The sequence below is a fragment of the Sebastes fasciatus genome, chromosome 5 (assembly GCF_043250625.1).
Source record: "Sebastes fasciatus isolate fSebFas1 chromosome 5, fSebFas1.pri, whole genome shotgun sequence".
NCBI classification, from domain to species: domain Eukaryota; kingdom Metazoa; phylum Chordata; class Actinopteri; order Perciformes; family Sebastidae; genus Sebastes; species Sebastes fasciatus.
Genome location: NC_133799.1, coordinates 24293358 through 24321254, shown reverse-complemented (window position 1 = coordinate 24321254; position 27897 = coordinate 24293358). Strand labels below are relative to the sequence as shown.

The 27897-nt window shown below is 44.6% G+C and overlaps 1 protein-coding gene across 10 annotated transcripts; it reads right to left on the bottom strand.

Annotated features, from left to right (window-relative positions):
- Positions 1-259: 259 nt before the first annotated feature.
- On the bottom strand, positions 260-27897 carry prrc2c (proline-rich coiled-coil 2C). Of its 10 annotated transcripts, XM_074635946.1 has the most exons (36): positions 27534-27895; positions 20311-20480; positions 19915-20089; positions 19569-19678; positions 19130-19258; positions 18739-19040; positions 18542-18621; positions 18008-18153; positions 17809-17896; positions 16593-16773; positions 15856-16495; positions 15561-15733; positions 14727-15003; positions 14397-14607; positions 11859-14318; positions 11065-11228; positions 10808-10962; positions 10274-10715; positions 10095-10180; positions 9813-10007; positions 9466-9723; positions 9174-9266; positions 8412-8513; positions 8144-8315; positions 7991-8053; positions 7085-7306; positions 6763-6884; positions 6467-6669; positions 5562-5793; positions 4847-4972; positions 4498-4692; positions 4238-4338; positions 3671-3797; positions 3312-3572; positions 3186-3275; positions 260-2187 (listed from the first exon to the last, which is right to left on the bottom strand). In XM_074635946.1, the coding sequence occupies exons 2-36, from the start codon at positions 20423-20425 to the stop codon at positions 1930-1932; spliced, it is 8754 nt and encodes a 2917-aa protein (XP_074492047.1). In that variant the 5' UTR covers positions 20426-20480; positions 27534-27895; the 3' UTR covers positions 260-1929. The 10 variants fall into 10 exon arrangements, with proteins under 10 accessions (XP_074492047.1, XP_074492044.1, XP_074492042.1 ...); XM_074635943.1 differs by having other exon boundaries at positions 3186-3572; positions 18008-18144; positions 27534-27897; XM_074635941.1 differs by having other exon boundaries at positions 3186-3572.

The window sequence follows — 27897 nt, the reverse complement described above, 5'->3', positions numbered from 1 at the left end:
ACTGATAGGAGCATTAGTAAACAATTTATTAACCATTGATAAAGCCATTTGTTACCTTATAAACATTTTAAAAAGGGCACCACATTTGAATGTGGTAGCCAAGTATTGCCTTACAAGATATCCTTATCCAAGTACTCTGAAATTAAGTGCTGTAGCGACACCTAGTGGTGAGACGTAATCCGTGCTGAGTCTGATGTCAAGCAAAATAGAAAGAGTGGAAGACGTGTTCAAGTACAAACCAGACATGACTGAAAACATCTCAACAGTATATTATTTTATTAGTTTCTGTAACCAAACCAAGAGAATGTAAATAAGACCGTACATATTTTAATACAGCGATGAAACCCCTGTACAAGTTCAACAAAAAAAACAAAACAAAGAAAATAATAAATCATTACCCTCCCTCCCTCCCTCATCCATCCTCCAAAGCAAGGACTCTTCCCCCCGGCTAGGGGGAGAGGTGAGGACGCCCTCCCCACCTCAGGGTGCATACTACTGTAGATTTCTGAAGGGACCCTTGTCATCACCACAACCCCGAGATGAAAGCATTGTGGGTGGGACAGCCAGCGGAGGCGAGGCAGAGACAGAAAACAGCACTGATTGCTCTCATCGGTAAAAGACAACTAAACGATAAGTGTCCTTCTGCCCAAACGCTTCTCAACTTGAGGCTTCTTTTTTTTCCTTGTTCTCTGTCCTGTTCTTGTTCGCCAACTCTTCGCGAGGGTTGACGTACACACGCACTCAAAAGAGTTTTCTACCGTTTCAACTCCTCACTGTTTCTATTCCTCTAAATAGCCCTATCCTGCAGCTATACTCTAGCTAAGGGCACTGAAATCAGTCAATAGCAGCAGGTCTGGGTGCTTTACAGTGAAGTGCGTATAGGTGTGTGTTTGTGTGACAGCAAGGATGGGTGAGAGGAAGCAGTGTAAGGGGTGTGTGACAGTAGCTGTATGTAGTGATCATACATCGTCCGTGTAATCCTGTACGTCCAATCAAAACTCCTAAAATCCTAAAGGCTGTGACATCATCTCTGCGCTGCTTTAACCTTTGGCTAAATATACAGGAGAGTCCAGCTACGAGCTTTCCCCCCCCGGTTTAAACCACAAACACACACATCCCGACAGTAATTCTCAGGCAAGGAGATGAGAGCAGAAGGCAGGAGCAAACGCTCACAGGCAGACTAATCAATAAATCAATCATTAATTTCAATCAACTGCTGTATTTTTCACATTTCCATTCTGGTAAAAACAAAACAAAAGAAATGACGAGAATTTCTGATTTGCTGTGCGGTAACCGTGGATGAAATGTGAGTGTGGTAATGAGGTGCATTTCCACGTGCACATATCGCTGGATTAGTTATGACGGGAGATTGGGCAACAAAAAAGTGTGCTTCACTAAAATGACATCTCCTTAACAAGATTGTTCCGACTACAAAAAACAAAACTGATTCATTCTTTCATTAACAAAACAGGTTTCTCCTATAATATGCGTGATCCTATTTGGGGGGGAAAGAAAAAATAAAATACACAAAATCAAAGAGCTATAAAAAAAAAATTAAAAAAAAATGGCAAACTCAGCAGCAAATCTCATTTCAAATTTTCTCTTTTTCCAACTCTCCTCTTATCTACCGTCTCAGTAGATCTCTATGGAACAACTTGTGCAGCCATATTATCGGCATCTAAATATGATGGAAGAATCCAACTCAAACGCCGCCACCTACAGTGGGACGAGATAGGGGAAGAAAGAAGAGGATTATGTATACGCAGGACAGCGCCTACTCTCAGTAACCACTACCATCGACTCATCCTCCTCCCCCCACACTGTCCCCCCCAGGGCTGATATGAGGTGGTGACTGAGTGAATGGGGCTAGATTCGCGCTTCCTCTCTTCCATCCTTTCATATTGTCATCTGAAGAGGTTCGCCAGCTCTTTACTTGCCCTCTTCTGGTTTGATGGCCTGCGGTTTTATGGGGCCAGTCCGAATGGGCTTGGCCATGGAGATGGGGGGTTTGTCAGAATCGGGGCGGTCGCCCATCGCCTGGTGGTTCGGAGCAGGCGCGTCGAGTTGGGGTTTCACCACCTGATCAAGCCGAGACACTTGGCTGACTTGCGGGGCTTTGAGTTGCTGCTGTTGCTGATCTGAGAAGAACTTATGAGTGGACTGGAGCACCTCAGCCCGCTGCTTTGCCTGAAGAGGGATAGAGAAAAAAAAAATCAAATCAGCCAAGCCACCCATAACTGAAAGATTATCACATCATCTGACCGGCCAGTTAACAGGCAAGTCCATCTGCGTTCTTTTCTGGGGTTTTTAAATGGATACGGCCACTCAGCTGTTAGAAAAAAAGCTAGCTGAGTCAATGTTAGCTGTACCAATTTTGGAAATACCTAAAAGGGTTAGTTTGGATTTTTTGAAGTGGGGATGTTTGTATACTTCCGAGTTCTGCGAGGTAAAATAACTGCTTTTGTCAATGTACTCTGGTGGCTTTGAAGAGAGTGATATAACAGCTTCAGACATGCCGCGTGGGAAAGAGCTGTCTGACAGCGAGGTAAAGCGGCCGTGGATGGGAGCAGCAGAAAAACGTATTTTAACCACTTAAAAAAATCAATATCAGTTTGAGAGTACGCTATATTTAGAATATTTTCACCACTTTACCTCGCCATCAGACAGCCCTTTCTGACGGGGAACTGCAGCTGTTATATTGCTCTCTTCAAAGCCACCAGACTCCATTAACAAAAGCAGTAATTTTACCTCGCAGAACACAGGAGATGCTGGTCTTCTGCTGCATCGATCGGTTAGTTTGTTTGTGTTATTGTGACATTCGGATCCAAACAAACGTGGCATCAACAGCAGTACATTGCTTAGCTTCTGTGCCAGTACACCTGTCTGCTTCTCCAAACTGGGAGCATGCTGACTGCCATCTACGTTACTGTATGTAATACACTGACTAGGATGTATATACACTGTACATGTAGCAGTGTCATCATGCAGAAACCTACATCAGGTCAAGCGGGAAAAAGTTTTTTGAAGGGCTTGAAGGGAAAATAGCATTTTGACGCTAAACGGATTTGAATATACAAGGAACACCTATAGGAAGCTACAGAATGATATCAAAATAAAAAAAACAATGGACCCGCCCTTTAATAAAACAGATGCACAGAATCAGCAGATAAAATAGGAAACCAGACCTTTAGATCCTGTTCAGCCTTCATAGCGGCCTGTGTGCCTCTTGGAGCAAGCGAGGGAACAGGAGGTCCTCGGGGAGGGTGCTGAGGGTGTTGAGGGTGCTGAGGGTGCTGAGGGTGCTGAGGGTGCTGAGGGTGTTGAGGATGCTGAGGGTGTTGAGGGTGTTGAGGATGCTGAGGGTGTTGAGGGTGTTGAGGGTGCTGAGGGTGCTGAGGGTGCTGAGGGTGCTGGCTGTGCTGCGGGTGCTGAGGTCGGGGATGGGGCATTAGACCACCACCCATATTGGGTGACATCGGAGGGCCCATGGGAGAGCGATGGACACCTCCAGCGAACGAGTTAATGTGAGGAGGTCGAACCAGAGGAGAGACGATGTTGGGCTGAGACAGAATCTGAAATGAAGAGGAACAAACATGGTTGAAGTTCATGCTAATATATATCAGATATATAAAACACAATCAAAATACAGGTGTTGTGATTATTACTCTACCTGTGGGTTGAACTGGCCGGGGAAGTGCTGCGTCATTCTCATGCCAGCAGAGCTCGCCTGAAACTGCTTCTGGTACAGCATGCTGTTGATCTTACTGGACTGGCTGCTCGGAGACGTTGAGCTGGCCCTGCAGGCAGAGAGGAGCAGGAAACAATAAACCATGTGTATAAAGTGCATCACAATGACTCATGATTAACCACACTAGATATATTGTTGACTTTGGTCTGTGCAGCAATAAACATCTTCTGAATAAAAACATGACGGGGAGCATTTCCTTGCAAGGATTAGCCACTTTGAGTTTTGGTGCTGCTTGTGTATAAACATACAGGGGTGGAAAGTAACTAAACATGTGATCAGTTTATAAAATATGATACTGTGCTACAGATTAAAGTATGCAACAGTACATAAAGTAGTAGTAAAATATGCTCAACTTCCACCAGCTGTCATTAAAAAGCATCAGTAATAATATGACATATAATAATATAAACTCTGTTGAAAGGGAAGATTCTGCCAAACAAGTACTTTTACTTTAAAGAGTAAATGTGTATGTGAGTTTATGGGTGGTACCTGTAATGGCTGGAGGTGGGTGTGGTGCTTCTGGCGCCGATAGGAGGGGTTCCGGGCTTCACATCCATCCCACTGCCAAAGAGTTTCAGATCCATGTCCATCTGCAAAATGTCAACACAAAACTGTTACAACTGTGTCTGAGACGGGGTTATTATCGTAAACTAAAATGGAAAATAAGTAAATTCACAACACGCACGCTGAAAACTAACAAAACTATTATAACCTTGATCTGAGAGTCACACACGCACACACTGCAGTACCTTGCTGGTGGGAGGCTGCATCATGCTGTGGTTGGGGCCCATGATGCCTCGGTATGGATTGGAGACCGGGGGCTGTCGGTTGATGTTGGGGGGCTGCACCTGGGGAGGAGTGGGAGGCAGCGCCAGGAGGGGCTGACCTCCACCCGAGCCAAAGTTTGACAGGGACAGCTGGGAGCTGGACAGAGGGACGGTCACCTGGAGACAGATTAAGACACACGAATGTTACAAATGGTCAAATCATTGATTCACCAATTCATCAATAAACAGAAAGTTGTGCTTCTGGAAACTGAAACAAGACAAGCTATATAAGAGGTTTATAAACATTATGTTTTGTTTGCATGTAGGTTACCTGTTGCATCGCAGAACTGGGCGACTGAGTGTTGCTATAGTAGCTACTCTGGCCGTGTTGTTGCACCTGCCCCGAGTACATGTTTGAATGCTGACTCATCCCCTGTCGAGCCTGAGCCAAAGACAACTATGTCAGATGGAACATATACAAAATGAATAACATATAAATGTCAATATGAAATGTAGTCAATATCATAAGGTAGAGTACCACAATTATTGTGAGCAGACTGGACACAGGATTATTATAGTAAACTAAAACAAAAATAAGCAGTCAAAACTTTCTTACTAAACTAAAACTAAATAAAAATGATATCGTTGAAGAAAAACTAAAACTAAACTGAAACAATACTGCCTGGGTAAAAAACAAATAAAAATAAAATAAAAATGAATTTCCATCAACTCATGACATTGAATCACAGAAATTGGACGGACTTGACATTCCAGGTATGACACTATGTCACAACTGCATCAATAAAGTAACGTGAAGATTAAACATTATGGCCATTCCTACACAACCATGCATTTTTTATGTAGCTACATACTTCTGAGACATTACAGCTGGCTCTAACAAAAACAAACTAAAACTAAATATATAAAAACTGAAACTAAACCTTTCTGAAAAACTGAAACTAAAACTAGCAAACCCACTATGAAAACTAACTAAAAGTAATTGAAAATTCTATTATAACTATAATTATTATAACATGTCTGGTTACCTGCAGCAGGTGTGTGTCAATGAGCTGTGAGCCTCCCATGCCAGAGGGCTGGTTGAGCTGCGGCTCAAACAGAATGGGAATGTGCTGTTGGGAGGAGGCCTGCTGATAGGCCAGACTAGACTGAGGCTTGCCCAGGTCAGATGCCTGCACGCCGGCATAGCTGTGCAGAGACGGCCCTGACAGCATCATGGAGGGCTGCGACAGGCTGCTCTGCATGAACGCCTGCTGAGACCTGAGGAAGCATCAGGACATAAGATCAGATGAGAGGACAACGGTACCTCAAAATAGGGATACAAGCGCTTCAGCAGTATTGTGTGTTTCAGCCATAGAAATAGAATAGGAGTACAACGGACATTCACATTCAAATCAACGTAGCAGGATGGTCAGAGCGATGGACATTTGTATGTGTATCGTTGTAGCGGGCTAACTTCCGTATAAACTAAACTGACTTACGACAAGTTGCGGACTCACTGATGAGAGGTTTTGCAGTAACGACTAAAACGAGCAGTGGAGTAGTAACGTTACGAAGCACAGAGACCCAGAGGAACTGAGTAAAAATTTAACAACTTAATGCTTCATCCTCACACTCTTATCAAAGCGTAGGACGCTAGCTAACTATCTTGCCAATTCCGCCATGCTTTAATGCTGCACTGATTACAGAACAACGGGCTGGTGGCCAACGGCAGCGCTGGGTCTAACGGTCCCTCCGCCTCACTGCTGCTCTTGAGAAGGACAAGCTACCGGCGAGCTGCGACTATACTTTACGGCCCCACTGACGCGTTTCTTTTGTAATAGTCAAATAACCATGGAAAACAGTTCAATGTCCGTTCTTCTCCTATTCTTTTTCTCTGGTTTCAGATGTTTTGGAGCAGAGAACCGAATACTTGTGCAGTGTTGTGCGTTACCTGTAAGGCTGCAGCGAGGAGCTGAACAGGTCCTGTGGCTGGGAGACTGGAGGACCAGTGCTGAGTCCCAGCTGAGCCTGGTGGGTGTGTTGGTGTTGGTGTTGATGTTGGTGTTGGTGTTGATGCTGATGTTGGTGTTGATGTTGTGGCTGACCTTGCAGTGGAGCGTAGATAGGGATGGGAATCTGCTGCACTGCCGTCGGCTATAAGGTGGAGAAACAGACAGACAGGTAGTTTTACCTCGAACATTATAAAAACATTCCTGCAGCATGTTACTGACTAACAGAAAATCCTACCTGCGAGAGGCCGGGCTGGAAGCCTTGCTGCTGAGCCAGGGAGGGAGGTGCCAAGCGAGGGTGGGGGGTACTGAAGAGGTGGCTAGTGTCCATGTAGAAAGCTGGAATCTGAGCTGCAGAACCTCAACATACAAGGTTTAAATATTAGAGATTACAAACATAGTGAAAATATCAGGGCTATAACAAAAACACAGGTTGGTGTTCAAATTTGATGTTAAAAACATCGATAGATGAATATGTTCAACTGTTTCCACTTAAATCATTTGAATGCCAACATGTGTAATATAACTAACATCCCAGTTCAGTGCCATGTGTCTCTCACCTGCTGCAGACTGAGAGACGTACACCTGTGGGGTCTGCTGTTGCTGGGGCAGGAGGGTAGGCACACAGCCCAACTGAGAGAAGCTGCTGCTACTACTGCTACTGCTGGACGAGGACAGACTTCCACCCTGCAGTTGTTGGGGCTTCACCTTACAGATGTTAGGGGGGTCAGAGGCTGTGGTGGTCTTGGTGCTGAGAGCCGACGTTGTATAGGTACCAGAACCTGCATGGGTGGAGATAATCACATGGTGAATACAATGGATCATAATAGATGCCTGGAAGTGTGCAGTAGAATGTCAGAGAAGCGTCGAGGTAAACAAGGCGTCAACACACAGTACTGTTAGAGATATACAGAAGATGTTAAAAGGGATAGTTTGGGTGTCAATATCAGTTTAAGTGTACGCTATATTTAGAATAGTTTCACCGCTTTATCTTGCCGTCAGACCGTCCTTTCTGACGGGGGACTGAAGCAGTTATCTATGCTCTCTTCAAAACCACCACTCATTTGACAAAAAAAAAATCATTCTACATTGCAGAACACGGGAGTTACTCGTCTGAAGCTGCCTTGACTGGTTTGTTCGTTTTTTGTATTGTGTGACTTTGTGTTATTGTATGACTTTGGTGAATCCAAACTAAATCTTTAAAACACCAAACTAACTAACCGATCACAGCAGCTGTAGACCAGCAACTTCAGTGTTCTGCGAAAATTAAGTTTTTTTGTCAATGGAGCCTGGTGGCTTCGAAGTGAGTATAGATAGAGAATGGCTTCAGTTCCCTGTCGGAGAGGGCTGTCTGACGGCAAGGTAAAGTGGTGAAAATAAATATAGCGTATGCTTAAACTGATATAGATTTATTTTAGGTGGCTAAAATATGTTTTCTGCTGCCCCCGTCCACAGCAGTACATTACTTTGCTCCCGTGCTGGCACTCCTGTCTGCTTCTCCAAACTGGGGGCGTGCCGACCATCATCTACTGTAGGTAATACAATGACTATGGATAAGTACCTCATACAACCCCACGTCAAAACATCTGAACTACCTCTTTAACTGTGAGTTATGTTACCTGACAGTGAGGTGCTGGGGGTAACAGAAGCCACAGGGATCTGCGGCATGGAGGCTGAGGAGAAGGTGGAGTACGAGGATGCACAGGAGGTGATGGGGGAGGAAGAGGAAGTGACTGGAGAATTCTTCTCCAGACTTGGTGAGTTCTCCCACGCCTTACGAGCCGATTCCATCTAAAGAGGAGGCAGAAAGAGTGTTTAGTTAATGGTTCACTGAAATTTTTCTTAGAAGTACAGCCCACGCCAGGCAACATTACTTTCTCTGGGTACCTTTAGTGTTAGGTCAACAGTAGCAGGGGAGACGGTGCTGAGGCTGGAGCTCTGCTGCAGGGTCTCTCGTCGAGGAAGGGGCAATGAGTGGGGTAGCGCCACCTGAAACACATCAAAATAACCCCAAAGCAGTCTTTAAAATAATACCAAGTGTTTAGGATTATAGCATTTTATTATGGCACAGATGTGTGCTCTTTTCAATTTAACCCTCAGAGACCCACAATAGACATTGTTTGTGTTTTTTCAGGGGGTCTTTAAGGGGAGATAGCAGGTCAACAGTGGATGTCACATAAAAGTGGTGTACATCATCTGAAAACCTGAAGATTAATTTGAGATGCAGCGCAGCACTGGGTGTCAAATTGTTCTAGTCATAAATCAGAAATATTAAAATCCACAATTTTAGAATAGGCAAAAATAACAGTTATACTGCATTTTAGAAACTGCATGTGATTATCATCAAGTGGGCATGTCTGTAAAGGGGAGACTTGTGGGTACCCATAGAACCCATTTTCATTCACACATCTTGAAGTCAGAGATCATGGGACCCCTTTGAAAATGATCATGCCAGTTTTTCCTTGCCAAAATTTTGCCTAACTTTGGAGCATTATTTAACCCCTTCCTCTCCAGCAGCGGATTCCTTAGGTTTTCTAGATTCATATGATATCTGTACCGTCACTCAGGCTCTAAAACTGAACCTGCTACAGCCTCTGAAAGACAGTTAAGTTAAAAAGAAAGCTGTACAAAATAAGGATGTGTACTCACACTTGCCACCAAACTCTCTTCTATTTTGTTCACTCCTGTAGGAACACTGTCAGCCAGTGAGGAGGAGGGGGTGGTGTAGTCAGTGACGGACTCCTGAGAGGGAAAGACATAAATTCAGTATACACAATAACATGTTATACTGCAGCAATATACTTTTTATTGTTCTCTGTACAGGGTTCAGGGTGTATTAGCAGCCTAGAGGTACAACGATTGCGTCGCTCAATCCAGCTATCATGAAAGTATGATAAAAGAAAATACAGCCTAGCTGTGCAGTCATGTGACACTGACATACCTTAGAGATACTGTTGTATTCTACTGAAGGGACGGTGATCATGCACTCGATGTCTCCTCCCAGCTCTGGTACTATGGGGTCACTGGTGGGAGGACTGGAGTCTGTGGCTCTACTGACGCCTCCTCCAGGAACTCCTCCCTCCATCCCCTCGCCTTCTCCTCCACGTGCGTCTTTGGCCTTGCGGTTCTTTAAAGAGCGCTCTTTACCAATGGGACCTGGCTTGTACTCCTTGGTTTCCATTGGTTCCATTTCAGGAAGCTGGAGGGGGATTAAACAAGAATTAATGGGAATCCGTGTTGTTGTTCAAACCGCTTAGAAACAATGAGCTTCCTCCACAGCTGACTTACCTTCTGTGTTTTGATTGGGCCAGCTCGAGGTTGTTTCTGTCTCTGTTCTTTGGGAGCAGGTAGTTTGTTGTCAGAGACGGTTTCTAGCAACGCTGGAACTCCGTCGCTGTCTGTGCTGCCTGCAGATGACGGCGCTCCAAACTGAATACTGTCTATTGCCAATTCCACACTGCCCTCTGATCCAAGCTTCACACCCTGAAACAACACATTCAAGGTTTGTCATTTTGCAAAAAGGATCATACACTATATATATAAAAGATGAGATGGACGTATTCAACATACCTCAGAGGAGACAGTGCCAGTAAAGGAGGTAAGAGGTTTGTTCCAGGCACTCACAGAAGGTGGCTGGGGAGGGCTGATTGGACCAACTGGAATAAACACACATTACATATTTTAGACAAGAGCTTGCCGATGAATTCACTCCTGCATCACAACGAGAAAGAATTGACTTATCTACTCACGCTTCTTGACATCGGGAAGGACAATGGGGCCCGCTACCTTGTTCTCCCACAGTTCTGTACCCAGAGTGCTGTGTGTCTGCGCAGGTGGCGGGGGTAGGCTCTTTGAGGTAAAGTCCACAATGACGGGGGGAATGGAGGGCAGTGGAGCCACCGTTCCTTCCAGTGTCTGAGGGGATGCAGCTGGCTGGGAGGGGGGAAGGTGGGGATGCTGGGGAGCAGAAATAGGGGGTTGCTGTTGGGCCTGAGGTGTGGGAGTTACAGGAGGCTGAGACTGTGAGGCCTGCTGTTGTTGCTGCTGCTGCTGTTGCTGCTGCTGCTGCTGCTGTTGCTGCTGCTGTTGTTGTTGCTGCTGCTGTTGCGATGACTGCTTTTTAGCAAATCTTGGCGGCAGCTTTCCTCCGCCTCCTCTGCCCTTCTCACCAGAGCCTTTTTTACTCCAGTTCTGTAGGAGCACAGTAGAGGTATAGCTCATTATCGAAGTATTGCATTGCTGTTTTAGTTAAACTATGTGGTGCAAGCTATCCCTCCTCTTACCTGAGTAGTCTGCTCTTCCTTTTTCCTTTTCTCTTCGTCCTGCAGGCGTTTTTGTTGCTTGCGGGAGACCACCTCTGTGAAGCCGTCATCATTGGTGTTGGACTGTGGGTCCTCTGTGGTGGTGACCTCTGGGTGGTCATCAATGATCACAACACCTGTGACGGGACAAAAGTGTATCCAGACGTTTACATTCAAGGTAAAGAGCAGCTAGAGCCAGGTATATGTTCCAGTTTTGGAGTATATAAGTGTTTACTTACTGGCATAGTTGTTAAGATCAAACTGAGAAAGAGCATTCTCTTTGGGCTTCTTAGCAGCCTGTTTGGCCTCATCTTTGCGACGGCCAGACTGGTCTTTTGAAGGCCTCTGGGATGCTCCTCCAGTTGATTGTGTCATCCCATCGGAGTTCTGCTGGGCTGCAGGGCTGTTCGTATCATGTTGGAGACAGAAAGTAAAATTGAGGCCCAATAAGAGACTATGTGACACATTTTAATGTTGTAGAGAGCAACAGTGTGGTGGTGAAGGAGGCCTGACACACTAAGAATGTTAACATGAATTCTGTAATGACATGATTTTTTCAAAAACTATGCCTCTATTGTTTGTTATTACCATCCTCTGACTGAAGTAGAAGACGACAAAGAAGTCAATAGATGGCAAGAGTGTTGATGCACCAGATAGATGAAGGGAGAAAATGCTTTCACTCTGTTCTCCATTAGAAATGCCACAGCTGAGGTACAATTAGAGTCTAAAAATACCACCACACTGAATCCATATTTAGCTATTTTAACACAAACAGTTTGATGGCCAATTACAGCACACTTAAGTATAGTAATCTACCCAAGTGCCCCACAGGCAATACCAACAGTTTAACCGGTTTCCTAGTGATATGTGCAACTATTAATTAGGAGGAATATTACACAAAAGGTTTATTGTGTGTGAATAAACCTGCAGTATTATTCTACTGCACAGTTTATTGAGTCGACTTCATTGTGCTAATGTAGGCAGACAAAGTAAATGCCCAACAACAGACAAAAGCCCGATTGTTCAAACTCACCCTTTGCGGCCAGCTTTGGCTCCTCCCCTCCTCTCCCCCTTGCCCCCTGCGTAGCCCCGGACTGGTTTGGCTCCACTGTTGCCTCTACGATTCTGTCTCTCTGTAGGCCTCTGACTTGAGAAACTCCTCTTGGCTGCAGGAGCCCCATCACGTTTTGGAGTCACCCCTCCATCAGGAGGGCTTCTATTGGGGGTCAAAGAGCCCTGAGGGGGTGCGGGTGCCGGGGCACAGGCAGTGGCGGCTTCATTAGCGGCCTCCAGTGCTCCTTTCCTTTCTTCTCGCTCTCGCCTTTCGTTGAAGTCGCTGCTCTCGGAGGCAGTTTCCCATTCCTCATTGGCTTGATCTGAAGAGTTCTGGTTGGACAAGTCAGGGGACTTGGTACCGACTGCAGTGATGGTGGGGCTGCTGGTCTCAGGCAAGGATGCTTCTAAAGGAGAGGACAAGTCGGGTGCAGGCATAGTGGCTGCCACTTCCGCAGGCACAGTTACAGGTGTTCCTGGAGCTCTGGACAGGGTTGGGGAGAGGGAGATGGGGGCAGAGCTGGGGACAGCAGCAGCAGGCACTGGGAGTAGAGGGACAGGGGGACTTGGGGCTGTTTCTCCACTAGCTAACACTGCAGCCTCCCGCTCCTTCAATCGCCTAAAGCGGGGAGGTTTATCTTGTCTGGGGGGTCGTGCTGGTCTGGACCGACGAGGCCTTTCTCTACTATTCTGAGGTCCCCCGTCCCCAAATTTCTTGCAATCAGACCTATTGGGTCGTCGGTCAGCGGCAGGATTGTCATATCTTTGACTGGACTCAGTGTCCTCAGGCCTGAATGTCTCCATTGGTTTAGAGGGCCACTGAGAAGAGGACTCTCTAGCTCCTGGCCGTCTAAGAGGACCTGCGCGAGGGCCGCCGCGTTCCCTTGCTCCACCTCGTCTACTGTATAGTCCTCCTCTTCCTCGCCGAGAGGGCTCTCCTTTAGGAAGGAATCCTGGCTTGGGTCTGCTTTCATCGTCCCCTCTAGGTCCGACCCTGTCTCCCATGTGAGGAGGTCCAAAGCCTGGCTTGTGGGGCCCAGGCCGGGCCTCCCCAGGGAGCTCTCGTCTCAATGGATGGCTAGGTTTGGTGCTAGGCTCACGGTCAGAGGGTCCAGTGTCACTGGCAGACTCTCTCCCACCTTCACTTTCAGAATCTGTGTCTGAACCGCGGCGCCGTCTACGTTTTGGTATAACTTCAAAGTCTGAGCTCTCACTGCGAGTTTCACTTTCTTCCCTGTTGCGAAAGGCAGCAGCACCTCCAACAGAAGGTAAATCAGAGCGTGAACGGGGCTCTCGGTAATTGTACTCTGCCCGGCTTCGACCACGACTCCCCCTGCATCGGCCACCGTAAGTCCCCCGGTAGCTCCGTCCTCTGGCGTAATACTCCCCTCGACCACGTCCTTTGAAATTTGAGTCCAAAGGCCACTCTTTATCTCTGTCTCTGTCTCTGTCTTTGTCTTTGTCTTTGTCCATTTCCTTCTCCCTCTCACGTTCCCGCTCTCTCTCCTCCCGTCGGTAGGCACGTGGAGGAAGATTGGACTCTTTCCTGAAGGGCAGTTTCGGTTCTGGATGTTTGTCATTGCTGGGCGGTTTGTCTGCTTTCTCCTCCTGAGAGGAAGAGGTGGGAACCACAGATGAAGGCTGCGAGTCTCTGACTCTCTGATGGCCAGTCGGTGTTTCCTCGGCCTCGGCGGCTTCTCTCTTCCCCTCGCCCTGAGGTCTGGAGCCCTCGGACACAGCGGCAGCTGCAGAGGGAGCTTTGGATGACTGATCCTTTTTGGACCGGTCTCCTCTATCCCCTCTCTCGTGACGCTTCTCTCTCTCTTCTCTTTGCTCTCGCTCTTCTTTCATGTCCCTTAAGACAGGCTTCTTAATTGGCCCAGACCTGCGGAGAGGCCTCTCTCCCCCTGGTCCTTCTCTGCGTCCGGCTCCTGATCTTCCACCCCAGCGCAGCTCAGCTTTCTGCTTGCTAGGGGCTGGCAGAGGCAGCTTCTCTTGTTTGTGTAATCCATCAGCAGGAGGTGTTGCCCGGTTGCTAGTCACCGCAGCCTGGGGGTAGAGTTCATTCTGGGGCTTATCATCAGCCCGTTCTCCTGTGTCCTGTAGCTCTAGTGATTTTGTTCCCAGGGATAGCCCATCAAACCTGGGCTCATCCAGCTTGAGGGAGTGGCTGGAGCCCTGGGAGACACTCCTCTGGAGCATAGCTTGACCAAGAGCTTCCACCTCTTCTCCACTGGGTAGGCCTGACTCCTCAGGATCAAAGGCTGAGCTTACAGGGACCAGGTCTAGAGGCCCTGGCGCATCCTCTGGGCCCTGGGAAAATGCCGACAGGGACTCCGTAGGGTCCTGGAAGAAGTTACTTTTATGAGAGTCCAATGTACTGTGGTCCTGGGGATACATAGCTGGGAGACCCCTGTCCAGATCCAAACCAGAGTCCACCCTGTAGAGAAACAATTGTTATTGGGTCATGTCAGGAAAATAAAAGATTTTACTTATATTGCCATTTATTTATTTTTACCTCGGCTCCTTGTTATCATCCCGTCCTTTTGGAGGAGTTACAGACGGTAACGGCTCTGATTGTGGGTACGGCTCCGACCCCCATACCATCCGCGAGTCTGACGGCAGGCCATGGTCACGAATTGGTCGGGTTAGATGGTCAAAGGAGTCAGAGCTGGAGCTTGAGTTGTCACCGGGCTCTCTGCGCACAATCTGCTTAGGAGGCATCCTCCCTGGAGAGGACAAAACAGAGTGACTTTAAACAGGTTGTCTGCCACATCTGTCAGCTTCTTGGAACATTAATCACAAACAAAGATACTCATACATTCTCCATTTCCACATAACTCCCTACCAGGGTGAATGTTAGTTGGCATGTCCATGGGAGGGCGTCCTGACATCATGCGTGGGTCCATGTAGGACTGCATCATGAGCCAGCGGGGGTCAAACCCCATGGAGGCCAGGTGCTGGTGATGGGGGCCAATGGGTTGATACATGGAGCGGTGTTGTTGCTGTTGTTGCTGCTGCTGCTGCTGCTGCTGGGGAGCTGGAACGCCGCCCCCACCTGATGGAGACACGGAGCCCCCACTCTGGTGTTGCTGTTGTTGCCATTGTTGCTGCTTCATCTGCTCCTACAAGACCAACAGGAAATAGTAACAAAGAAAAGTTAAGATCAATATAGCTAGTTTGTTTTCAATGTTGTACATTACATCGTAAGTGGCTGCTTTTGTATTACTGATGGCTCAACGTCATATCTGCTTGTTCTGACTAGGGCTGCAACTAACGATTATTTTCATTACCGATTAATCTAGAAAATAAGCGGCAAATTAATCTGTCTTTGAATGTCTTGTTTTGTCAGTCCAAAACCCAAAGATATTCAGTTTAATATGATATAAAACACAGAAAAGAAGGAAATCTCCATATTTGAGAGGCTGAAAACAGAATTTTGTGCAATTTTTGCATGAAAAATTACTTTTAACAATTAATTGATTATCAAAATAGTTACCAGTTATTTTTCTGTTGATCGACTAACTGTTGTAGCTCTAGATCTGACAGCACAATGTTTTGAAAATTCCCACCTATGATCACTATTTGCTCCAACCCAAGCAAATATGTCACTGACACACCCACATAGCAAGCAACTTCCCAGCCGTTATGAACTAAAGAAGCCAGATGTGGACATCCTTACCTGCTGTCTAAGGAAACGAGGAGGCAAAGACTTTTGAAACTGTTTGGAATAGCCTGAGGTAAGAGAGGGACGCATAGCAGCTGCTGCTTCTCCTTCCAGCTGTGGTGGTGCCACGGGGACTTCCTCACCACTGGGGGGGTCCATGAGAGGCAGAGACAGGTGGGGCTCATCCACTGCAAGATAAAAAAAACATCAGGCATCTATGACTGAAAGTATGGCAGTTGTTCGCAACTATACAATGATCATTTACATGCAACCACGTTAAAAAAAAAAAAAAGGGTCCGAACTAGCTCACCTCTGTTGTCCTCTATGTTGAAATAGTCGCGGATAGGCACTGTTGTCCTGTCTACCTGGTTCTCCTCCATCAGGGGGCTGACCTCAACCAAGGAGCTCTCTCCCTCGCTCTGAGGCTCTGGATCTACAGACACAGGTCTCTGGATGGGGGGGCTGGGCTGACGAGGCAATTGAACCTCCTCCTCTACACTTGGTTCTACTAGCTCTCGTTCCATCCCCTCCCCGTCTTGATCCACCATCTCAGGTAAAGGAGCTTGCATGATTGGGACCGGTGATTGTGAAACTGGGATCGACGGAACAGGACTGGATACAGGAGCCGGAGCTGATGAGGACTCTTCCTCTTGGGCAGCTACTGCTTCATCATTGGTGGTCTGAGCGAGGGCAGATTGGATCTCAGTTGCCTGGCGGTGTTTTTCATTGAGACGTTTAAGTTTTTCAGCACAAGCAGAAAGCCGCTGTTCTTCCATCCGCCGTTCCTCTTCATCTCTCCGTCGTCTCGCTCGTTCTACAGCTTCAGAAACTTCTGCAGGCTTCTTGCGCTTCTGTCGCCATGCCTCAGGGTCCTCATCAGCACCAGGTGCCGTTGCAGCCTGTGGTTTGGGCCCACGTGGAGCTCCGCCACCAACAGAACGAGTGCCGCCCTGGAGAGTAGAGAAATAAGTACAGATAGACTCATCACCGTGCTGTTAAAATAAACAGTGCAGACATGATGTGAGGCTAATTCATATCCAGCTTTACCTGGTAGTCCTGTGGAGCAGCTGACTTATTGTACTGCCCCATAATGCCAGGTGATGGCGCTCTGGGATCACCATCGGCCCATGAGGTTTTACTGCCCCCACGGTCCTCAGTGCCCTCCTTCCAGCCCTCCTGACCGTCTGGTGGTCGAGATCTTATACGCTCCACTTTACCCATCCATTCCCTGAAAATAAAGTCAATACAGTTAAGTAAAAACAAAAAGCATCACAGGTTATTCCAACTGACAATCTCCTCAGTTAACTAGCTCTGCTAAACTCATTCACTTCAACCTCAGGCTGCACATCATCACAAATCCTCTCACTGTAGTGCACACAAATTGGCTTCGATAACTTCCATCATTTCCGAATCCTTTTACTCAGTATAAACTATTTTGGCACCTTGGCACCAAGGCTGCCATGCAATATAACCATATGGTTCTGAATGTATAATTGTGGTATGTTAAATCATCTATTAGACAGTGTGTTATATCTGCAATATATGGATGTCCATTGTATTTTGTCCTGTTCTGAAAGCCGTTTCACAATACATACAATACTAAACATGTCACATTCATTCAGTAGATGAACTATATCATTAACTGTGTCTCTTTTTCCATGTTTAATCCATTTAATACAAATCACATATTTCCCATTACTAGTTACTACTTAAAAGTACATGAAACAGAATCCAGGAAGTCTTGCTGGATAAATTGTCCTCAAGGGGTGAAGACAACCATAAAAAAAAAACTTTGGCACTCCGTCATGAGGTGAAAAATGATATAGTGATAGTGCCTTAGTTTTTTTCCATGGTACTTTGCACCACATGAAGACGATTTATCCAGCAAGACTTCCTGGATTCTGTTTCAAAGACTGAAATGTGTTTGATAGGAAACTCATCACGCTTTATTATTGCCAAAGATATACCATCAAGTAATGCAGTTGCAGGTAAAAAATGCACTGGATTTCCATATTGCAATGATATAATTTCATAAAACAAACTGATGAATACATATCACAAGTTTAAAAGTCTCCAAAAGTCTATTTGGAGACACTAATAACTTAAGGCATGCTTTGAAAAATGAATGTCAGTAATGTAAATTATACATATTTTGGAATGAATTGGCTAAATAAAGAACCACAAAAGTGTTTTTCTGTAGTACTGAAGCACAGAAGTTAAATAGTGAATGCAAGTCTTGAAAAGTTAAAATTTAAATACTCACCAGTTTTCTCTTTTGTCTTTAGCAGCTTGGTTCTCCTCGTCATCGCTGAAGTTTAGTTTCTCAGTGTAGTCCACCTCCATCTGAGCTCCTGGAGGGCAGAAGACACAGGGTTGATAAGATACAAGAACTACTGTGAAATTAACTTTTTTTCTCTCGACTAATTAGTTAAACGCTGAAGTTCACAAGGATGGCTACTAACCTGCCCAGCCCTCATCAGTATCGGTGTCTAAGTTGTCCAGCTCTTTAAGTTCTGTTGCGCTGATGATAGAGGGTCTGTCTGGGTCCTGGTGCCAGGACTGAGGGGGAGCCTGCTGGGGTCGTGCTGAACGAGGACCCCTGACCAACCAACAGAGAAAAAAAGAGGAAAGTTCATTATTGCACCTGGTCTAGTACATTAACAACTGCCTCTACTCAACTCTATAAGAGGAAGTAAGATATGAGGGCAGTATTATGTGTCTGACATTTGCCAAATTTGTGCACAGGACCGAAAACATGTAAGATTCCTTTTATACTGATATGAATGGTGCGCTTCTGTGTGATCTTATGACATCTCGTATTTGTTGTTTAGGAAATTTTTTAATTGCCTTTAAAGTGAGTAATTGTTTTGTTAATTATCAATTTCAGAGTATATTGTGTTTGTGCAATGATACATTTTTTGATTTGTATTTAATTGTATATTTTATTTTGCTTTAACCCAAGTATGTAGGGCTTAGTCATGAAGATGTGAACTCACTTTGCTCCATCTTGTGGTACAGGGTATCTTAAGTTTCCTTGCCCTGGGCCAAAAGTCATTTGAGGATAGGCGTGGAACATCTAGAAGACAAAGACAGCAATCATCACGCAGGCTCATGAAGAGATAAACACAACAACTTAAGACTGTAAATATGATGTGCTCATGTGGTCTGTGAAGAATAGGAAACTGAGACTTACGTAGGGTGGCATCATGCTCCTGAAAGCAGGGTCGAAGTGGGTTGGCACCCCAGCAGGAGGCTGCTGCCCCCCATTAAGTTTAGGCTGAGGAGGCGGGGCCGAGGGGGGCAACCTCTCCTTGCCATCCCTCTTCTCCCTCTGGACGTCAGCGGTTACGTTTCGTCCAGGCTCATCAGCTTCCCCTGCTGGTGTAGAGGTACCAAGGGCCGTACTACCCTCCTCCGGAGCCCTGTTGTCCATCTCGGGGGGGCTGGGTGCAGTGATCAAATTCCTGCCACCGCCCTCACGCCAACTGCCAACATCTACCACGACAGGAGGAGGAGAGGTATTTATTGTTTACGAAGTCAAGTCAATCACTGAATGATGTTTATGTGCATGAGTGTGGCCATACTTTGAGGTCTGAGGCTGGGGCCTGGTCCATAAGGCTCCTCTTCTTGACCGTCCCCTTTCTCCACCTCACCAGCCGCCTGCAAGCTGGGAAACTCCTGGTGAAAATGGCTGCTCACCCGAGGAGGAGCACCTGTACAATACAAGCACATTATAATGAATGCACAGAAATCCCAGGATTGAATATAATACAGTGATACAGAAAGGTCTAATCCTGAGTTGGTGTACAGCACCCCTTCCAACCCAATATCATGGTCCACGCAGACTGTAATGTTTGAGTGCTGTAAACCAATTGAGGATTGTGCCTTTGTTTCTTTTGACACAAGTAGGAAATGTAATGGATAGTGTTCACAACCTTCAACATAAATGCCAAGAAGGACCATAGCTGATCTGTGTTTATGAGTAGGTGTCACGCTTAGGGAGCAAGTGAAGAGCATATTTACCGTCTGGCTGCGTCGGCTTGCTGCTTGCCCAGGAGCGGCTGCCCACAATAGAAGGCTCTGGTGGTGGGAGCACTACTGGTTTGATCGGGGGTGGGGGCGTCTCCTGTTGCCTGTGGCGCGTAAAAACAGGACAGTTTCAAACAACACTCGTGATTTGAAACGTGGATAACAGACTCCTCCAGTTTAAAACGCTTCCAGTTATTCTGTAGTGCTTAACATAAACTTTCATTTAAAGAAGGACAGTAACAAAAGGGGCGGTGCCTGTTTCAGTGTTTATGCACTAAACGTTCACACACACTCTCACACTCTCTCACACACACACACGTGCAAAAGTTATTGAATTTACCTCTCCTCCCCTCCCTCAGGCCGAGATGCCCAGCCACTACCGTCTTTGGGGACGATGTTGACGTTGGGGTCGTTTCCCTTGTTCTCTGCCTTCAGGCTGGGCAGGTTGGCCGGAGGGGGCATGCGCCGGCTGGCAGCAACTTTGCCCAAACTTTGGAGCCCATGTCTGGCAGCCACTGGGATGAAGAAACATTTCACACGTAAGAGAACAGCAAGATCAGGGGGTTTTAAGAAGGTCAGGGAAAGCACTTTATCATCTTTAAAGATGATATTATATCCATCAACTGAACTCTGAAGACAAAACAAGCTATTCCCATTTACTGGAACTACAGTCCACTGATTAGTTATCGGATGCAATAGTGTGCCAGACTAACAGGGAACAATAGTGGGGGCTTACCTGCAGTTTTCTGGGTTTCCAGAGATTTGCCCTTGTAGGTATTGAAGAGGCTAAGGGTTGCATACTTTGTTTTGCCATCCTTTGCCTTGGTGCTTTGCCCTGACTTCTCGGACATTTCGCATGAAACTCATTGAGTCTGGTCCTTTGGCCTCGCCCCCAGAACCAGCCTCCTATAGACCAAGGGTGAGAGAAAAACAAGAACACAAAAGGTGATGAGGTTATTGACTCTGGGACATTAGATCATAGCAGATATCTCTGAACCTCCTTTGATATTCACCAACACCTGAGTCTGATGTTGGTTTACAACACAATGAAGCTGCCCTGCATCTGCTTTTGAGGAGACAAGTGCTTTAGGAAGAAAAAACAAACTATGAGACACACTATGCACCGATGCCTACTCGGAGGGGTAGCAAGAAACACAAGGCAGTAAGTGAATTAGAGTGAGCAGTACCATGGACAGAGATACAGCATGTTTGGGGCTGCAGTCTTTCCTAAGTCGCACAGAGGTCATTTATTATTAACGGAGCGGTGGTGAAACAGTGTCTGTGACGATGTGTGTGTGTGTGTGTGTGTGTTGGGAGGAGGTGACAGCTCTGATGAGCTCAGGCTCTAACTGCAACTTGGCCTTGGAACGCCTTGCAAAGGAACATCGACTTAAAAGGAAAAGTCCTTTCGTTTGAAAAAAACTTTTATTTTTGTAAAAATGACAACCCAAACCATGACAATAAAGCCCAGATTGCAATTTCTGTTTCTCTTTCAATAGGAGTAGTGATGCTAGCCAATACAGCTCCTTAGTAGTTGTCGACAAATATTAACACGATAACGCAAAATTCTTTGTAACGCCACTAATTTCTTAAACGCATTAATACAATCGATCTTTCGGAGGTTGTAACTGGCTCAGAGCCAGGCTAGAGTGAAGATAGATAGATCAAATTAAACTATAAAACCTAAGGAATCCATTGGTACCAACCATGTCATACTAGCTTGTTGCGAAGGAGGGTAAATACCACTCCAAACTTAGGCTACATTTTGGCGAGGAAAAACTGTCATCGAAGGGTCCCTTAACTTCTCAGCTCAAGACGTGAATGAAAATGGGTTCTATGGGTACCCCACGAGTCTCCCCTTTACAAACATGTTGATAAAGGTATTAAATACTTGACAAATCTCCCTTTAAGGAATTATTTTGAACAAATAAAAAATGTGCGAATAATTTGCAATTAATCGCGATTAAATATTTTAATCGATTGATAGTTTTGTGTGATTCTGCCATAAGAAAAAAAACATATTCTTAAAATTAGCTATTGTCTGATTTTAATCCTTAAATTTGGAAAAACAAAATCAACATATATATTTGTATGGCTTTGAGAGTTTCAGTTTGTATTGTAAAGGCATCAGTATCTTCTTTACACTGATGTGCACTTGCTGCAGAGGTACAAAAACAAATTTGATGCACAAATTGTTTTAGTGCCTCTGCAGCAGGTGTCCAAAGTGTCCATTAAGAGTACGGAGAGCACAGTGCCGTAGCTGGTGTGCACTTCTTCAAATGAGTAACAAAGTAATGGGATAATGCAGGCTACAGTATGTGGATGCTCTCTCTTCGAATCTTCCCCGACATTTTTCCAGTTGTGGTAATAGTTGTTGATCACTGAAAGCAAAGGAATGGTGACACTTTGATGCATTACCACCACACTGGAGGCTTTCGGCCTCGGAATCTGCAGATACACTCTCCAGCTGTCTGAAAATAGCACTAAAGCTGAGCCCAGACAACAAGAGATTTTCAAATTTGAAGAGGTTTTCACCGGTCTGAGTCTTTTAGCCAACACAACACACGTTCTGACAAAGTAGTCCTGTTGACCTAAGTGCTGTCACAAACTTGCCCACAGAGTACCTTCAACACAATGCTTGTTGATTTGTGTGCACTCTGTACAGTGTAACAATAAAAAGACAAGATGAAAAATTAGATGGATGAAGCTGTAGTTGAAAACTGGGCTGAGTGTGGTGGCTTCTAAATTTGGCAGAGTGGCAGACACAATTTATGAGAAATTGACAAGTGAAACTGTCACATTTATCTTCATTATAAATCAATGTCTCTTGTAACATTTTGTCATGTGCAGCAGTGTTGCTTGACAGGACGTGTGGAGGGAAACAATTTGAATGTAGCAGAAACACTTCATAATTTTTAAGTACTCTGTAAGCTGCATCCCTGCAGCGGGTCTAGCAAAGTAGTAGTAGTCTCTTGGCGATTGAGGGTGTCTGTCTGGGACTCACACACACACACCACAGAACACTTACTGATCATATTAAACGTATTAAACATGATTCTCTTCTTGCAGAAAATCTGCAAAAGGAGTGTGGTGCAGAGGTTGGGTGGAGGGACTCTGTGCAAAATAGCACAGGGATACAGGAATATGGGATGTATAATGTGTTTGAAATAAGGGAGCAAACAGGAAGAGGAAACTCTGATAAGAGTCCAACCAGCCCAAATGACAACAGTTCTACTTCCTCTGTGCAAAGATCCACCTATTATGTTACCTATTCAGTGCCATTGATAGTCCACAGGGGAACCCTGGGGCCCAATGTCACCTGGGGATGAGCCATGATCCACACAGAATGGGTCAATCTCTGACTCCATCTCTTAAACTATCAACATATAATCATCGAGTGCAAATGGGAGGGACCCTGGACTCCCAATTTGAAGCATTTACAGATGTTTGTATCAAGACATTGAAAGAAAAAGACCCAAGAATACATACTATAGGATCCCAGTCTCAATCAGCTCAGCCCGACCTCCAGCATGACACTGCACCCCTGCATCACAGTCCATCCATCAAAGTAAGCCCTTTTTTTTTTTACAATACTCACAAAACACCAACATTTGGGTGTTTCTGCTGCGCAAGAACTAGTTTGTGTGTGAGTTAGGGCTGCACAATTAATCGAATATTACGATCACGATTTTGGCTTCCCACAATTACATGAATGACATTTAAAATGCGTGCTCCGCTTATAGAGAAATCTGCTGCATATCAAATCAAGCTCTTCCTAAACTAACAGCCAGCCATCAGCCGGTGATCGAGATCTTTTGGCTTCACTTTTGGGTATTGATATTATTTATACAACCAGTGTGTTAATGATTAAATTGAGAGCACAACAATTGGGTATCTAGCTGTTAATGTTCCTATTTTTGCTCTCGAAGTGCACCAGATTGAAGCATTTAACTTTAAAATGTAGCTAACAAAAGGGTAGAGTGAAAATTCCTGTATTTTTTCATACTGCAATATTTATAGCAGAAAACAAATATTGCAATGTCAGTTTTTTCCAACATCGTGCAGCCCTAATTTGTACATTAGCAGGAATGTAGCACAGCATGGAAGTGAAAGCAGTGCTCTGTTTCTTTTAATGTGAAAGTGCAATAAAAATATGTTGTCGCTAAAATCAATGAATAACCATGATATCAATATTGATCAAAATAATCGTGATTATCATTTTGGTCATAATCGTGCAGCCCTAGTGTGAGTGTGCATGTGTTAAGAATGCTCCTCACAGATTTAGTGAAACCAATACGGCTGGTGTTTTCCATTCATCAAACCATGCGGCCAGTGAAGTTACATTCCTGTCTTGGTGATGATACTAGCAGTACGATATCAAGTGTCCTGCTTCACAGTTTGTGCATGATTATTGTTCACTTTAACAATGACTGTTTCTGACACACACTTACACAAAAAGATAGTGCCCCAATAGCCCATTACGACTTCCTTTTGCATTAGGATTTACTTCCTGGACGAACCTGTGAGTCGGCTCAGATGACTCACCTGTACAGTGATCATGCACCCCAATCTTTTGTTTACAGTGGATCATGCGACTGACCCGTCTATCGCAACAGTGAAGTCACAGAATGACAAGTCATGTAGATGGCCTAAATGATGGGTGCTGAAAGAAAAGGCTTGTATTTCATTGTCCCTGTTGGTTTGTATTATCATGCGTTCTCCAGTGAAGAACTCTGGTCCAAAATCTCTACAGTGACAACAGTGAGTATATTATGTTTATCACCTTTAGGAATACTAGCCAAAACTACAACAATAAGACTAAGGTTGTAATTTTAGATATGCATACAGACTACTGATCCTGGCCTGTAAATAGAAAATATATTGCTGTATGTATTACTTGAACTGATTAGCACGCATTCAGCATCTGCCAACTAATCTTCACTTTGGTCAGGGTCAATTCAAGGGGCTTCTGCTAACAAAAAAGCATGGAAAAAAGACGAGCATTGGCAGCCACTTAAAGTTTATTGTGGTTCTCTAACGCCAGGCCATCAATACCACTGAGATGGTCTCCCCTGGGAGTTGTTGGTAATTTCATTAAGCACATGAGGAACTGAAAGGCTAGTATGTTTTCATTCATTGGATGCGTAAATGCTTAAACTGATTGCTCAAATTAAACATCTGTTACTGAAAATGCCAGTTATACATGGAAACACTTTAGGGGACTAACCAATGTAGTGTATAACATGTAAAGTTTGATATCAATCCTTGTTAAAGTCAGTTTATTGCAAAGAGAATCACAATACAGAAATATTTAGTGTCTCTTTTTTCTTTAACTCTTTCCTAAAGATACTTCTCCAGCTATAGATATCTGATCAGCCCATGTCATTGTTCAGGCCTATCAATAAGTACTACTCCAATCAATATATGCAAATTGCCTCCCTAAATACTAGACAGATGCCGACTCATGTCTAATCATGGATGCATATGTATAAAACAATACCATGTCGCCCATTAGTAATCCCTCTTGGCGGTTTCCTCATCTGCAAATAGAGTCTATATGAATCACTTTGAGTCTTTCACACCCCAATCCTGCCATGCCAAGCTCCTACAATGTACAGACTCACACAGTAAAAAAACAAAACATGCTGGTCTTTTAAGACCAAACCTGTTGGATCTGCAAGACATATTTACTGTATATTTGTATTCTGGGGGTATCATTCCTATGCAGAGGGTAGTTTAGTTTATTTATTGACTACACTGAGGGCGTTTTGATATTGTAATAATTTATTTATTTATTGTGTTGAGTTGAATGTGCTACTTATTTTGTACTGTAATTACCTTGTACTTTTTCTACCTTCTTTCTTTTCTTAAAGCTGATTCGGTGTAAACTGCTCAGAATTCCAATGTACTAATATATATGTACTAATATATATATATATATATATATATATATATATGTGCAAATGGCAAATAAAACTCTTGAATCATGACTGATATGGAAAGCACGGTGCTAATCTGTACATAAGACTTCTTGAAAATCAAGAATAACTCAGCATATATTTAGACCCATTCAGGTAAAAAAAAAAAAAAAAAAGAGCCAAATTTATATTATGGTATTGTTTGTGGTTTCCACATCACTTTGAGTCTTTCACACCCCAATCCTGCCATGCCAGGCTCCTACAATGCACTGGCGAGATAGCCTACATATGAATTGAATGATGAACTGCTGTGGTCTTATTTTGTATGTTTTTTGTTTCTTTTATTGCTATGCACCCTCCTGTGTGTCTGAAATAAAGTTTGTATTGAATTGAATTGAAAAATACCAGCCCATGTCATTGTTCAGGCCAATTAATAAGTACTTCTCCAATCAATATCTGCAAATTGCCTCCCTAAATACTAGACAGATGCCAACTCATGGATGCATATGTATAAAACATGTGGTGGTTTCCACATCTGCAAATAGAGTCTATACCACATCTGTTGGATCTGCAAGACATCATGACTGAGATGGAAAGCATGGTGCAAATCTGTACATAAGACATGAAAATCATGATAATAAAGAATAAATCAGCATGCATTTAGACTCATTCAGGGGGAAAAAAAGAGCCAAATGTATAATATGGTATTGTTTTTGGTTTCCACATCTGCAAATAGAGTCTATATGAATCACTTGGAGTCTTTCACACCCCAATCCTGCCATGCCAAGCTCCTACAATACACTGGCGAGATAGCCTACATATGAATTGAATGATGAACTGCTGTGGTCTTATCTTGTATGTTTTTTCTTTTCTTTTATTGCTATGGACCCTCCTGTGTGTCTGAAATAAAGTTTGAATTGAATTGAATTGAATGTACAGACTCACACAGTAAAAAACGTGCTGGTCTTTTAAGACCACATCTGTTGGATCTGCAAGGCATCATGACTGAGATGGAAAGCACGGTGCTAATCTGAACATACGACTTCATGAAAATCAAAAATAACTCATCATACATTTAGACCCATTGGTATGTTTTCATTCACTGATTGGACTCGTAAATGCTTAGATTGAATGCACAAATTAAACATCCGTTACTGAAAATACCAGTTATACATGGGGACACTTTAGGGGACTAACCAATGCCGTGTATAACATGCAAAGTTTGATATCCATCCTTGATAAAGTCAGTTTATCGCAAAGAGAATCACAATACAGAAATATTTAGTGTCTCTTTTTTCTTTAACTCTTTCCAAAAGATACTTCTATCTCCAGCTATAGATATCTGATCAGCCCATGTCATTGTTCAGGCCTATCAATAAGTACTACTCCAATCAATATATGCAAATTGCCTCCCTAAATACTAGACAGATGCCGACTCATGGATGCATATGTATAAAACAATCCCCCTGGTGGTTTCCACATCTGCAAATAGTCTATACCACATCTGTTGGATCTGCAAGACATCATGACTGAGATGGAAAGCATGGTGCTAATCTGTACATAAGACATGAAAATCATGATGATAAAGAATAAATCAGCATGCATTTAGACTCATTCAGGGGGGAAAAAAGAGCCAAATGTATAATATTGTTTCTGTAAATCACTGACTGATGGAGTCCGCAGGCCATCCTTTTCTCCATGAATCAAACTACTACTGGTGGAGTAGCTGGGTGGCTCATCTCATACCGGCAGAAAGGAGGCCTCTCTTTGCCCTGAACTCAACCACAAAGAACACTTTAATTGTGCTAAAGTTACACACAAAAACGTGCACATTATAATCTAACCAACACATATGAAGAAGCCACATGGAGCTGTTGGAGGGAGCAGGCCTCCAGCTTGCATAGTTTCGTTTCGCCATCACATCCTCCTCCTCCTCCTCTCTGTGGTCAAAGCATGCTAACCAGAACCAGCTAACCAGCTTGTGCAGCCTCTGTGGGATACACTTTACATGATTTACTTAATGTTTAACGTGTAAACCAACCTGCCAGCGGTGTTGCCTTCTTTGTCCTTCCTGCTGGTTGTGTGGGCCTGACTTTGAGATCAGATTTCGGCCTGGTTCTGTGTCTGGCCGGCGGATTACAAAAGCTAGCTGCTAGCCTGTTAGCTCGGTGAAGCTAACTGCTCTCTGTCTCTCTACTTCTCGGCTCTTTCACGTCTTTACCGTCTTTACCGTCTTCTTTGGCCGGTTCGGAGCTCCTGGTCTGTTCGGCCGGTAGTGTGTGAGCCGGTACTCGGTGGTCCGGTGGTTCCGTGTCTGTTAAACCTCCCGGTATCTCCGGTATCTCGTGTCAGACCGTGTTTCTTCTAGCTGTGTGTGAGTGTGAGGCGCCGCGGCCTGTCGCACA